A 15021-nucleotide genomic window follows, 5' to 3' on the forward strand; every position below is an offset into this window, starting at 1 on the left:
TCCTAACAGATGTGTTAGCGCACTCCCTGGACAGCAGCCACTGTAAACTTGGACTGCATGGTAGCAATTGTTTACCACAGAGAGTTGATTCATTAGACGACGCCGCAAGCCACAAGTTTGGCTTCTGAGCAGCGTGTTCGACAAGAAGCTCCAAATCCACTGCTACCACACACACATGTTCACGCATTTCACATGCTGGCAAGCGCGCACGCACTCCGGCAATTCATCATGCACATCAATGGGTCTGGTTGTTTTGAAGTCACATGCGTGATGGATGGTACAGAATGCCAGAAATGTCTACCTGGATCCAATCACAGAACGAACCCTGACAGTGTTTCAAGATGTGCCCGGCGCACAGTATCACACCACTCCCACTAATGAGGACAGAGGCAGGGGAGTGTGTGATTTGTGAGCCTCTGTACTGTATGTATGAAGGGTAAAGCTGTGGGTTTCCCCCTGTGTTTTTGTTTTTTTTTTTTTTTTTTTTGTGCAGCGTGCGTGTTGATATATCCCTGTCTGCCTGTTCAAGTGGATGTTTACATGCTTAGACTATGTGCTCCGGTACATGAGTTCATCCAAGCATGCGTGCGTGTATGAGACAAGGAGGTTTAAAGGGAAAAACAAGTTGAGCGATGGCAGGAGGTGAAGGAAGGGCGGGGGGATGTCAGGGAGGAGGAAGACGAGGGCATGAGAGAGAGGAAAAGCCGGGGGAAGAGGAGAAAAGAGCATGTGTGTGTGTGTGTGAGAGAGAGAGAAAGAGAGAGAGAGAGAAAGTGAGTGAGAGAGCTCAGTCTGACTGAACTGCTGTTAATTAGTTCCAGCTGGTGAGTTGTGGTGCGTCGAGCTGCGTTAACGCTACAGTGTTGGTGGGTCAGGAGTTCTCCCTGTCTCAGTCTGCATGTCTATCTCTCTCTCTCTCTCTCTCTCTCTCTCTCTCTCTCACACACACACACACACACACACACACACACACACAAACAAACACACAAAACAAAAAACCATTAGGAAAGGCACACGGCACCATAAGCGCAAACACTGAGACATGATATACACAAATCCACGCACACAGATACACACAAAAACAAGCATAAGCACAAACAGAAAAAGACACACAACACACACGTGCGCACATGTACCCTGATAAACACATGACACAAAAACACACGACACACAAAATACACATACACAAATAAAAACACACAAACACATGTTTAGCACACTGTGGATGCACACCGAGCGCACCAACACACACATGCACAGAGGGAAAAGTGCCATGTGCTTCATGTCAAGTGTGCACATCAAAGGGTAAATGTAATGAATGCATGAAACATACAATGCAGACACACAGTACCACTCATATGCATACATGCTGTACATACACATGTAAAACACACACACACACACACACACACACACACTCCACATGGCTGCATCACACAGCTCGGCTGTTGGAAACATGGAAGTGATCGTGGTTTTGGCTTCGCTACATTGTCACTTCGAATCATTGTGCTGGGCAAAAGGTGAAGAAACCATTACCTTAAAGGGTTATTCCACCCAAATGGCAATAAACTCATTCTCTTACCCATCTCTTCTGTAATCAATGTAATGTTTGAATATCCATCTCTGTGATTTCTGCCTCCAATCTCAATGCAAAGGAGGCGAGTTCCATTGAAAAATGATGCATCATTTTCTAACAAGGCATACATTATGAACGGTTTTAAGTTGTGGTTACAAGTTCACTCGTGCTGTACAGATCTCTTATAAATCATTAATAAGAACAATGTATGGATTAACAGGTCGTGAATAATCTCTCTGGCCGGTGTTGCTGTGCTCTCGCTCCAGTGGACCGTTCAACCACATCGGGACCAAAATCCTTTCATTAAGAAGCTGTTAAAAATATGTTCCGAGTTTGAAGATAGATAATACAATACTCTGATGGGAATGGTTTTACAGAACACAGCAGTGCATCCACACAGTTTGAGCGCATGTTGTTTTCCTATAATTTGTATATTTGGTTTCACACCCACAGTATACATGGAAATTGATAGTCTGCATAGTCTTGTAAGTCCATTGGGGCAATAATGGGGGGAAAAAAATAGGTCCAGTACAGGACTTTCACTCAGAAAACTGGAGTTCAAGTACCGTGTGAATCAAAAAGACTTAATTGACTTAATATTTTCCAGGTTTTTTTAAACTTTTATTTTCATTTGTAAGTGTTTACGCAACAAAACTACTTTAGGTTTAGGAAAAGACCATAGTTTGGGTTTAAATAATAAGTGCTGATTTTAGGTTTCACACGGGACACAAACAGCAGCTTTCTGACAGGAAGCCCAGAAGGCAAACTTCATCCCCAACAGGCTGAGGTGTCCAGCTGCTAGGCATCTACTGATACAAGATACTACACTGATATCAGGATACAGACCCCCGAGCTGGGTAAACTTTATACTGTTGGACTTAATTTAGTCCATCTAAATGTCAATATATGTTAGCACTATTTAATTGTAGATATTATAGATTATATGTCCTGTATAACATTGTGATGGTCAAGGTAGAGGTCAGGTGTCATTTGAGATCTGCAGGCAAGTCTAGTCAAGCTTGCAGCAGTGCAAAGAGCAAATCTCAGTGTATGTTTGTAAATCGATGATCTCAATCAAATAAAAAGATATCTCTACTTGAAATTGCATTTAGCCATGAGGCAACGAGAATGAGACGACGAGAATCCGCATCAGACACACAGTACCGTGTGACCCAGGACGGAGGGCACTGCCCCCCCTTGGGAAATACCCTGTAATCATTCCTCCTGTTCGCACTGGCCATGAAGCAATCCCTTCCTGCTGTAATGTAAGTGACAAGATTCACAGTCCTTGTTCTGTGCAAAAATGCACTCTAAAGTTCAGCTGAAGATAAAATGAGGCTTAGCCAAATCAAGTGGGTATCTTCCAAAGTTAAGCTTTTTAGTACAAAATTCCATCTTTTTGTTTCCCTGCCAGTGCTTCTGTGCTGAGCTGCAGCCGAGGAGCTGGAAGACAAATAAGGGCTTTTGTATTATAAAGACTGTAACTCTGAAAGATAACCGCTTGATCCGGCTAATACGAGCGGCTGCAGCTCCAGAAATCTTCCTCTGTGGTCCTGCAAGGAAGGAATTACTTCATGGCCGGTAAGGACAGGAGGAATGATTACAGCGACCGATAGCTCCTTCAAGTATCACATTAAGACAGACTTGAAATACCTGGACCCGCCCTTTGATCAGCACCTTTGACATACAACTGCTGATTTGATGGATTGTTGTAAAAATGTTTCACTCCATTTTCATTTATTAACATTTAGAACTGCAAATGACTTTCCAACCTTTGGTGACGGCTTACTAGAAAGTGACAAACTAAAGAGTCTTTATTAATGACTTTATTAACATTTGCTCCACATAATTGATGGATTTGTATAAAGTTCAATCCACTGACCTTTATTGCAGATTTATGACCCTTTATTTATGATTTAATAGCATTTAATGAGGATATCTCAAACCCGACTCACATAAAAGTAACAGCATTGCACAATTTGACGTAAGAACTAAGTGAGACAATGTTTGTAATTTGGGCAAACGGACCCGTTAGCATCACTCTGAATCTATTTTCCTCTGTACTGAAGACAGAAACACATAAATCTGTCAGTTACAGCAGGAGTTTTTCAGATGTTACTCATTTACTCTCTGAATCCTTCCCTTCAGCCATCAGTTTGTGTATTTTCTGAGTCTGTGTTGATTTTCTTTCGCTTCAGTCTTTTAGCAAACATGTATTTTAATCAACTTATGTTTGCTATCTGATCCGGGCGCAGTGAATCCCCCTGTGTGCTGTGAAATTTGATTAAGGTAATTGGCAAGTGTTGGCTTGTGTAAACCATAATGTGTACTCCTCTCCACTCAGTACATACAGACAAACACCCACAGACAGACACAACAAACAACCAGAACATTCGACACTCAGACAAATTTAGGATACTTCTAATTGAAAGGTAGTTATGTTTTAATCATCTACATTTTGAGTCCAAAGGTTACTTCTACTCTTACAAAATCAAAGAGTACTAGATAAGTAGAGTATTAGGTAATTGCTACATGTAAGTATTTGTATTTTGAAGATATTCAGTGCTTAATTCCAGTCATTTTTTGTGGTTTGGCACATCTTGATAGTAACTCTGGTGTCATTTGTTGAACAGAAATCAGATTTGGCATCCTTATTGGCAGGAATATTAACTTTGGGCAGTAAACAGGGCTGACTGGATGAAGCGTGAGTTTTGCAGTTCTCATGACAGGGTGTCATCTTGATTGCAGCCTCCGCTGCAAGTCTCACATCTTTTCCCTCTGAAATGTTCAGTTACAAGATCTCGGGCAAAGATTATCCTCCCGCACTCCCCTGTTAGGTGACAGTGATCGCGCTTTTGAAGATACTAAGTTATTCAAGCCTCTGGCATTGCCCTAGACCTGAGACGGCGTATTAGGATGAGTCCTCCAGGCGAGATGGAAAACAAAAGAACCAATATTCAGCCAGTTGTGTAGTAGCTTAGCCTCGAACAAAAGAAGAAGGAAAAAAAAAAGAAGCCCCCTTGATATTTCTATAAAGCAAATTGACTCCTGTTGTAATGGGTGGTCAAGAAAATTGCAGCAGTATTGATTGGGTAATGTTCAACACGGACATGTCGATAGGGTGTCTGAAAACCTAAGAACTTGGCTTCGGCTGGCTTTAATAAAAAATGACCTGCCTGGAGCAAGTTCACAGAAAGCAATGAGTCACTCACGGGAAATCTCCTCAAACCCCTCCGTGTTTTAGAGAAAAATAGCAAAGAGGGCAACCAAAGAATTTTCTATTTTTAACCAACTATTTTTCTCTCCTGCTTCTTGAAATGACAAACAATCCCGCTTGCACCATATTTCTTTGGTGCGGCTTGAAAACAAGCAGCGCAGTGTTTGTGCGGATTGGGTCGAGATCATTTTTTGCTTCCCGCTTGTGAGGACTGTACGCATCCCAGCGTGGATAGATTATGCATAACAAATCAAACTCATGACTGTCAAAGACATGCAAAGAGAGGAGCGGAGGGGAACAGGAGAACATGAGTGTTTGCTCCTGCACATGGAGGAAGAGGAGGAGGAAGGGAAAGAGGGGGCTGGTCCTAGTGATGAAGAGGAGGGAGAGCTTGCAGCGACCAGAAAAAGAAGAGAAAGAGAGAAACTGACAATGAAAGAGAAAGAGGTTGAGAAAGATTGGTGCCTATTATTCTCCTGAGCGGGGAATAGTCATAGAGGGGTTGGTTCCCATGGCAATAGCTCTCTCAATGTGTGTGTGTGTGTGTGTGTGTGTGTGTGGTGTGTGTGTGTGTGTGTGGACGGACTGTAACTGGGCCTTGAGACTGTACAGACAAGGTTGGCCGAGGCCGCGGCGAACCGAAGCCTTGAAACGGCGGAGACTCTCAGACAGACACCATTGTTTACTCGCCCGTTCTCTCCACCTCACTCATCACCCCTCATCTTCCTCTTTTTTTTTTTTTCCGTCCCGCATGCTTGCCATTATGTATCGTCCTTGGGCATTCAAAGCAAATATAACAAATTCGGTGAGTTGAAAAAGCAATTCCACCTTCGGCACCCATGGTCTCCTCGCGGGGAGTGAGTCAGGGTTTAGATGCGGAGACGCCTGCTTTTCAGCTTTTCTGCAGCATCTTCAGTATGAAAATGTTTCGGGGGGCTTCTCATGTTATGACACATTCTCACAATATTTTCAAGCTTTGTGTCCTTTGTGACCTTTTTACAGTAAATGATGATTTTAGAATTTTTACCACTGTCCAGTCGCCAGAGGGAAAGACTTTCCTCTAAACTTAAGACCCTGAAAACGATTGACAGCTCTGATTCATGGCATACTGGATGTTACACTTGCACGAAACTGTGGCGCAGCAAACAAAATGATGCATTTTTCTCTTGGAGGTAAACAATGGTGGTACTGTTACGCATATGTTTTCTCAACTCACAATGATCTGCAGGCAGCAGACGCTACGTGTTTGTTTACTGAACCCCATCAAATGTGAATTTTGACCTTCAGGCTGTTGTTATCTATTGTCCTCACATGGAGATTGAAAGGAATCCTCCACCGAAATGTGTGACAACATCAAGTTTTAGCCCCCCTGCATGTTAGCACTGGAAAAGTTTGTATGTTTTTCTGTTGTGGGACAGACACAACAATCCAGTGTCATGGTGGAAATAAGCGTGAACGTGTCTATAGAAGCCCCTCATGCAGCATAATCCACCACCAGTATGTTTGCTATGGCCCAAAAAAGTGAACGACGTGCAAAAAAAGATCATATTGCAATTATTTCGACAGATATTGTGAGTTATAAGTTTAGTGGGAATGGTAAAATTTGCTTCATTTTAGGTGAAAATAGTATAAAAGTGATGATGATGTGATGTTTGCTGGTTCAGCATGTTCCCTTATGTCTGGAGATTTCTCTGTGACCCCACAGTGCTTCATTTTTAATGTTGTCACACATTTGACCCCTTGTAGCTCCTCTCAACAGTCTAATTGTTCAGAACAAACTTTTGCCAAAATTTGGATAAATGCATAGTTTGCTGCCTGCCAGCTAGCTTAGCTTTTCATGTCTGACATTCACAAGTGTCAGCAGGTGTGGAGCCGGTAAACAGCTAACTGCGTATTTAACCACATGGGCCCAACCTACCTTTCAAGCCTCCAGGCGGACAGTGCTATATTTAAACCATAACCTTTTGCTGGATTACATCTTTAAATCAGTTTGAATAAAAGCATCCTGTAAGTGAAATATACTGTACATGCAGCTACACGCTGTGGGCACTCTCTTAACAGGCCTGTATAATCACTAAAGGTTACAGCATTAACATCCTGCCTCTCACTCCATTGTTTTTTCTCCCTCTTGGGTCCCTCTTTTTTCCATCCTCTCTGTCCCACTTAGGTGAGGATTCAAGGTGGGAAAGACGGAAGGTATGAAGGAAGGAAAGGGAAGAGTGGGGGATTTCCAAATGGAGTGGGTTAATGTTTTCAGCTGACGCCGTCGCCCGAAGCAGCGGAGAGCGAGGCTGAAGCTCAGGGGGTCAGTGAAGGATATTTTGACCGGACGTAAAGCTGTTGGACACAGCGGCTGCGTGTCCTGCGACCTTTCCTCAGAATAGGCTGTTTGTAAGTGCTTGTTCCAGCAAAACAACTCATACGAGCGCTTTCTTCTTCCAGCTCAGAGGTCACGCCGAACCTGTTTGGTTCAGTTCAGTCAAACTCGTGTCTCCCAGTTTAGTGTGGTCGGTCTGGCTGGTGTGAAAACACCATCTGAACTCTGGTGTGGTCTGTTTGTGATGTGAAAGCAAAGCAGATCAACCACAGGCTTTTATGACAGTAGAAATTTTAGCATGGATTCAAATGCTGCTATTGTTAAATTCATCCAGTGATTTATTCATGGTCATTTGGTAAAAATGGTAACACAAGTGCACGTAAAAATGCTTTAAAACAGCAACTGTTTGTGTCCTACTTGTCTAATTTAGCAGTTCCCGAATAGAGTGAGTGACACATAGTAACCATACCAGCCCATCCTCAACAGAAAAAGTCGTCTGTGCAAGTAAGTTATGACCGTAGGTTGTACCAAACATGGACGTAGTCTCCACAACGTCACCCGCAGCTTCCTGTCCTGAGGAGCCGCTGTGAAGCCAAAATCCAAAAATGGGCAAAGAGGTGGAGCTGAGGCGGGTCGAACGAAGCCCGGTTGCTGAAACATAGCGGCTAGCTGTCACTGAACTCAATGCTCATTATTATGCAGAACTGTAAGCGTTAATACAGTTCAAACGAGCTCCCGGCTGCGTGTTGCCTCTGCCCTTGTGTACATCAGCGAACTGAAGCTGTAGAGCCTTTAGACGCTCTGATGACGGCTCTGCGCAGAAACATTTTTCTCTTGTTCTGTGAGCCAAATAAACAAGTGACATGTGAGTATTTTGTCTTCCTTGACTTGAAAACCTGAGATACGAGCTACCTTCTCATATTTTCTGCCATATGCTCCCTGGATTTTGGCTTTAACACTCCCCTGAGAATTGTTGAAAAGCAAAAACCTTTTCCAAGACAAAATAGAGCTCTTCTTGGTTGCTGAAATGCATTCGGTCAGTAGATCCATGACCCCCCCCCTACCCAACCTCTACCCTTTCTTGCAGCAGTGTGTCATGTTCGTCAGTCTTTGTTACTCGCCTCTGAAATTCCATTTCAAACACAGACCAACACAGTCATTTTTCTCCAGAGGACAAGACCGCAGGAGTTTTCTTGTCAGGGAAACATGCTGGAAACATGGCTCATTTGAAGCATTTCAACCAAAAACCACTGCTGTTGTTTTTCCAGTGAGGTCAGTCTTGTCCTCTCATTTGGCGACGGTCTCTCTAACCTCTCCGCCTTGGAGAGCCCTTGACTCTCCTCCTCACAATAAAACCACGGACGACACTGGACCAGCGGTGCCCGGCACCAAACGCAGCCCAGCGCTCCACTTTACTTGTCAGATTAAGAAGATCAAAAGTCAGAAAAGGCAAAGAGGTTGATAAAGCACGAGAGAGAGAGAGAGAGCGAGAGAGCGGGCTTAAAAGGGAGACTACATGGAGAAGAACACAAGAACACAGTGTCCTAATTAATGTCTTCCTCCATTAATCCACTCTGAAGCTTCCCATGCTGCTGGGTTTGATCTCAGCAGCGTTGCTATCAAAGCCTTGTAACACGGTCTTGTAATATGCTGAAGATCTCAGTCAGACGGCGTTAAGGAAAATCATTCAGTGCAGTTGCTTCTTGTCCCTGTGATGTCTGCGAGTGCAGGAGGGATTCTGTAAATCACCTTCCACGCCGACGTGAAAAGCGAGACTAAAAAGTTTAAATTCCTCAGTAAAACAACTGCAGAATTCGACGCTCCACTCATATTTTTGCATGAGCAGCGGATCAAATGACTGCATCACGTTAAAGCTAGCAAACCCACAAACAAATATCACCCAAGTCTGCAGCTCGACAAGGCTTTTTAGCCTTTTTTAGCTCATCATTTAGTTTGAACTGCTTAGCACAAAACAAAGTTAGCATATAGCTGGTGTACATAGCAGAGCATTTATCATATAGAGCCAGATTTGTCTCTCAGGAGTTGAAGGAAGCCAAAACAGCAGTAAAAGGAGAGTGAATATTGAGCTTAAATTTGCTAGGTGGGCAGAAAAGCAGCTCTAAATGATGCCGATGTTGCTCCAAGTCTTCTGGGTGTGGAAATAGGCGGTAAGTTCACAAGATGTAAGGTGCAATATGCCGGGGCCTTGTGATTTTCAGTCTGCAGTTGAGATCTTCTGCCGAAAAAAAATCAATGACTTCAGCTTTAATGATGCGCTAAATCCCCGGAGAAGAAACAGGCGATGACCCCAGCGACCAACGTGAGCACAGAAATAAAGCAAACCTTGCACTGACAACCCGTTGTTGATTGACAGCTAGAAAACATGGAAGTGAAAGACAAACATTCAGCACAGTACAAAGTGCTGTGGGATGTTTTGGTCGTTAGGGCCAAAGCTAAGTGCATCCCAGCTACAACAAAGCATCTGAACTTCAATTTGGGCTTGCGAGGAGGGAATCTCATCGAATAAAACCTCTCATCGAATAAAACCTCAAAATACCATTAGCCAGAGACAAAAGACAGGACGGAATGGCCAGAGGATCGTTGCTAATTCAGCAAAAGGGAAATCAATGGCCCTTTTCCTGTTTTCTCTGTAGCTACCCGGCGTCTGTCTACCCCGTGCAGCATCCCCGAGTCCCCGCCTGTCAATCTCCTTAAAAACCAGGGTGTCGAGGAGCTGAGGCGGGGCCGCGCCTGCCCGGAGCTCCCGCCTCAGAGAAGAGGCCGGCGGCAAGAAACAGCGACTCAAAAAAATCATAAACATCTCACATTTCCTCCGTCAGCTCGGCTCTAAAAATACTCCTGTTCGCCCTCGCCTCGCATCGCCTCCTCCCCGGTCTCAAGGAGCTATGCAAATACAAGCCCCTCCATTTTTTCGCTTCCACTTTGTTTTCCTTCCACACCCCTCCCTCCAAGCCCCCCCATCCTATTGTTCTCAATACCTCTTCTCCAACTCTTGTAGACTACATGACAGAGCCTCGCCTTCCCTCTTGTTGTTCCTACTCTCTCCAGGGTAGGGGGAGAAATGATAAAAGCTATTTACAAGTAACTGTAGGCAACAGCGAAATTCAAGACTTTTTTTTTTCACCCTGTTTTCTTTGATGGCTGCGCCATTTGTGATGCTGCAGCACAGTGCAGCACAGTCCTGAGTGACAATTTAAGGGGGGACTGAAGCGTGTTTAGGGACTTTGACTGCGCCAGCCTCTGCATGTCGTGTTTGGCTTTTTTTTTTTTGTTCTCGAAAACGGAAGTAAGACATCAGTCCTTCCCGGCATGCGCTGAGAGGCGAGGACTCCTCCTCGGTCGCGCACAAACGGTTTCGAAGGCTTCTGAAGTTTTCGAACACCCGAGCCGAGGGGCTTGCGGCGCACAGGACTCTGTGTGTTCTGGTGTTAATCACAAGTCCGTCAGCCCGCGGCCCTTTGTAGGGGGCTGTTCTGAGGCTTGTGGAGATATGATTGTGATGCGCGTTGAGACTCATAAAACCCAACAAAGACTTTCATGTTAGTGCCACTGGAAACACTGGCTTTCATGACAGCCGTAATGAATCTCCTGCTTCATCTCTCACTCCGTCTCTCTCTCTCCGCTCCCTCGTTGTGTGTTGATCACCCCTTTTCTATTCAACAGACTCTAATTGCACTCTCTTTTTCTCTCCAGACTCTACTTGCCATGCATTACCCGCCTCCCCCCACCCGTACACCCCGTTTCTGACGAACAATCTCCAACCCGGCCACCCCCGTTTCCTCCTTCTCCCTTGATTGATTCTCACCTTTTCCATTCTTGCCGTTCACCTCATTAACAGAGCCCCCGTCTGCTCGTTTCCTAATTCACCTCCCACTCCTTCCTGCATCCCAACCCCCCGCCCCGCCTCACTTCCTGTCCTGTCGTCTCTGAAGCGGCGGCCGGCTCGGATCCGCCGTCTCCGGCCGAGGCCCTGTGACGTTCTGTAATTAGAAAGGAGCATAATAGAGAGGGTTCCTCATCAGCCGAGGTGGAAGGGGGCGGGGAGGGCGCCACCGCCATCCATCCATCCATCCATCCATCCTTGAGTTTAATCAGTGGCACACAATAGGATGTCACCTGCTCCCAGACGCAGCCGCTGCCGAGAGGCAGCGATGCTGTCACAAACCATTTGGGCTGAGGCGGCTCTTTAAGGCCTCCTCTTCCTCCACAGTTGTCTCTGGTAATTTGGTCTCCCTGGGAACGAGGCAGAGGGAACCCGTGAAAAATCAAGCTCATTTAATCATGTTTATATATTTATTTACAGACGCTTATCACGCATGTTCTTCTTTATTGGTTTTCCCTCTGAAATCCCAGAGGAATCACGGATATCCGAGTGCATGATGTTTGCTTTCATATATGTGTGTATACATGTCTGTGTGTGTACAGTATGTCAGGGAGAGGTTAATCTGACCCTTAATCAGCCGGAACCAGTGAGGGAAAGCAGGGTAAATAAGTATACGTTTCTGCAAATAATCCACCAGGTTCAGTTTTGAGGCACTTGTACTTTTCACATTTTATTTTCTTTTAAGCATTTATCACACTAGTTGACACCTATAGTTCCTAGTTATTAAGATTTTACATAAAAGACGTATGATCAGTTAATAAGATATGCAGTGTAACAGATTAAATGATGAATTAATCATTTGAATTCAATATACATAATAAACATTCTGGTTCTTTCCCTTTTGATGCTTGCATGCAATTTTCTTTTTACACTTAAGTATAAGTCATTTATACTTGGCGTACTCACTCACTTAAATTTTTTGTTAAAAATCATGCATCGCAGCTAATCATTTGGCAATCCAGCCCACTATGATTTGGAAATGTGCTTTCTCTCGGGCATCCATCAGCTTCCACTCATTGCATCCATCACACACACGAACCCACGTGCACTCGGTCGCTCGCTCATTTCGTCCACGCGCAGGTGGCAATGAGGCGCCGTCTCAGTGTGTTTTGTCTGGTTGGCAGGGTCCGTGCAGAGGGGGTCAGACACGCTGTGGAGCCATGGGCTGCGGGCTGCGCAAGATGAAGCCGACGTCGGAGGAGAGCAGTCCAGGGAAGATTTACTCCACCTTGAAGAGACCACAGGTGGAGACTAAGGTGGGCGTGGCCTACACCTACCGCTACCTGGACTTCCTCATCGGCAAAGATGGTACGACATAAATTTCTAATAATCTTCCTAGAAGAGGCGCTACATAATCTGTGACCTTTTTATTTATTGACAGCCAGTCGCAAGTTTACCTTTCTAAGTTTATGTATGTATACGACCTGCAATCCTTTCAATCTCAGCATAGCAACAGTTGCTATTGATCAGCAATCCCCACAGCCCCCTTTTACAGATGGTACAGGCATTTTGTAAAAATTTTAATTATTGCTCCTTCTATATGCACAGTTGAATTTATATGATCTGCTCAAGGCATTTAGCATTTTGCTGCATCATACCATTTAGATCTGCAATTTGCACCTCTGTGCTGTGTGCAGTATTTTACTGAACAAGATTAATCTACCTACTCACCCTCTGAGATGCAACTATACCTGCACATGCCCAGGAGAAAAACACTGGGATCAGATGGGGATCACTCATGTGTATGGAATAACAGCACACTGGCTGTAATTTTCATCAGGATTTTCTTCTAATGATGGAGTGTTAATTAGCGCCTGCTCCCTGTATAGCAGCCACTGTTGCAATTTCTTTTCTGACAATTAGTCAGTCATGCTTTCACGTTGTGCTAATGATATAGAATTTTCCAGCCCAATCTACGCCAAACATCCTGCCGGTGGCCATCAATTATGTATGGCGCCGAGTCCAACTCGCGAGCAGGGGACGCAAACAAAGTAAAGGGCGGCCTGCTGGGTGGGGAGACTGTTTCGCTCAAGGTCACAAGTTTGATCCTCACAGAACTAGGTTTGAGTTAGCGAGGTAGTGGCCCGACTGGCTCCGCGCTGCCCGGCCTGGTGAGCTGTAAACATGTAAACAAGTTAAGTGTGAAGATGTTGCTGACAGCCAGGCAGAGTCTGAGGCTCCCTGTGCTGTGGATGGAAATATGGAAATGAATCAGTTACCCTTTTCAGAGATAGCATCCCTCAACTGATGCACACAGACATACATTACACACACACACTAGCACACACTAGCACACACACACAAGTCATGTTTCCATCACTTTTGGGGACACTACATAGACTTGCACTCATTTCCTGAAGACTTAACTTAACCATAACCACTAACCTAACCTCACTCTGAACTTAACCCGAGTCTTCACCCTAAAATTTGATGATTTGAATTATGGGGTCTCGCATCTGGTCCCCATAAGGAAGATGAGTCCCCACAATGCGACTGTGTAAACAGATTTATGTCCTCACAATGTGAGTACACACACACACACAGACACAGGGAGACAAGGCCGGCTGAGCCCCCCCTCCTCCTTCCTCTCCTCAGTCTGAGGTGTTTATGAGATGGGAGGTGGGTGTTGCTTCCTGAGATGCCGAGATCTAAATGAACTGCTTGGGGGATTCTCTGTGTGTGCGTGTGCTAATGTGTACGGAGGAGTATGAATGTGTGTTGATTTGCCAAAAGACGCTGGAGTTTAAGGCAAACTTTAACATTTAGATCAGCTTTAGGTCGGGTGGGGTTTGTTTAAATCAGGGTTTATTGGATTAGATTGGGAGGTAGAGTTAAGCAAGGCCAGTTTAGATTCAATTAATTGATAAACATTGGCACACACTCCCTTTGGTGACTAGAGATTTTTTTAAAGCAGCTATAATCAACATTTTTCTAATGACAATGTATGAAATGGCATGTGAAAACAGGATAATGTGAAAGGGCTCACTCCTAACAATGAGCCTACAGACAGTTATGACCTCATAGTGAGATTCAGATCATTGTTCAGCCCGCAACCTTCCCGTTTGGTCCACTCTTACTGCAGCAAGCAGCTGTTTTCCGTGATAATGCTTTAAAAGCCTGCGGTTCACTACCTGCTCAGCGCCAAACAGCAGCCAAACACAGTCAGCATCTATAGAGCCAGATATTTCCCTCAGGAGTTGGTGGAGACCAAAAACAGAGCTGGAAAAGATTGAATATTGGACTGATATCCACCAGGTGGCCAGAAACAAGACGGATGTGGCGTTTTTGGGGGCAATTTTTTTGCCTTATTTAATAGTGACAGCTGAAGACAAACAGGAAGGGCAGGGGAGAGAGAGGGGATGACATAGGGAACATAGGGAACTCGAGCAAAAAGCATGGTAGGCATCAGGTGAGCCACCCCAACGAGCTTCCCCATATCAACTTGAAAGGTGATAATAATGCTAATAATATGTGCTCACAAGCTGTTCCCACTGACCTCAAAAATTATGTCATAATAATTTGCCGTAGGTGAAAAAACAACACATGCAACAAATTTAGGCATTTCCGCCTGGAACAATGTTTATGCATTGACTCCCGAAGCATCTGGTGCAAACTGGCATGGGTGCGCGCCGATCCTTGTCCACCTCCATAACATGTTCTGCTTGTCTGATGAGACACAGTATGTTTACATGCATACAAATAGGTTGTTTACCTTGGATATCCAGATTAAGTGTGCAATACTAATGAATTCACAAAGCACCTTAGCACAACCAATAGTCCTGGGGCTGTTTGTTGTAACAGGAAAGCCATTTTGCTAATCTCCTCCACCACCACCCCAAAAATCAGACTCCTCTTCCTCCACTGTTAGACACACCACTCATTTTTCAGACACACCGCTTTGCTTCCAGTTCACCCCCTTGACATTTTGCAGCTTGCATGCGGAATTAAAACAAAGAAAGCGACTGAAGCAAATCGATACCCCGAGTCGTTTAAATGAGTAATCCAGC

The 15021-nt window shown here is 44.7% G+C and overlaps 1 protein-coding gene across 1 annotated transcript in view; it reads left to right on the plus strand.

Moving 5' to 3' along the window:
* LOC121610877 (raftlin-like) overlaps positions 1 to 15021 on the plus strand; it is a 104380-nt gene that overhangs the window by 349 nt on the left and 89010 nt on the right. Inside the window, exon 2 of the mRNA XM_041943189.1 lies at positions 12139 to 12322. Coding sequence (XP_041799123.1) covers positions 12175 to 12322 — 148 coding nt within the window. The 5' untranslated portion in view covers positions 12139 to 12174. The remainder of the gene's footprint in view (positions 1 to 12138; positions 12323 to 15021) is intronic.

The sequence above is a fragment of the Chelmon rostratus genome, chromosome 8 (genome assembly GCF_017976325.1).
Source record: "Chelmon rostratus isolate fCheRos1 chromosome 8, fCheRos1.pri, whole genome shotgun sequence".
Lineage (NCBI taxonomy): Eukaryota > Metazoa > Chordata > Actinopteri > Chaetodontiformes > Chaetodontidae > Chelmon > Chelmon rostratus.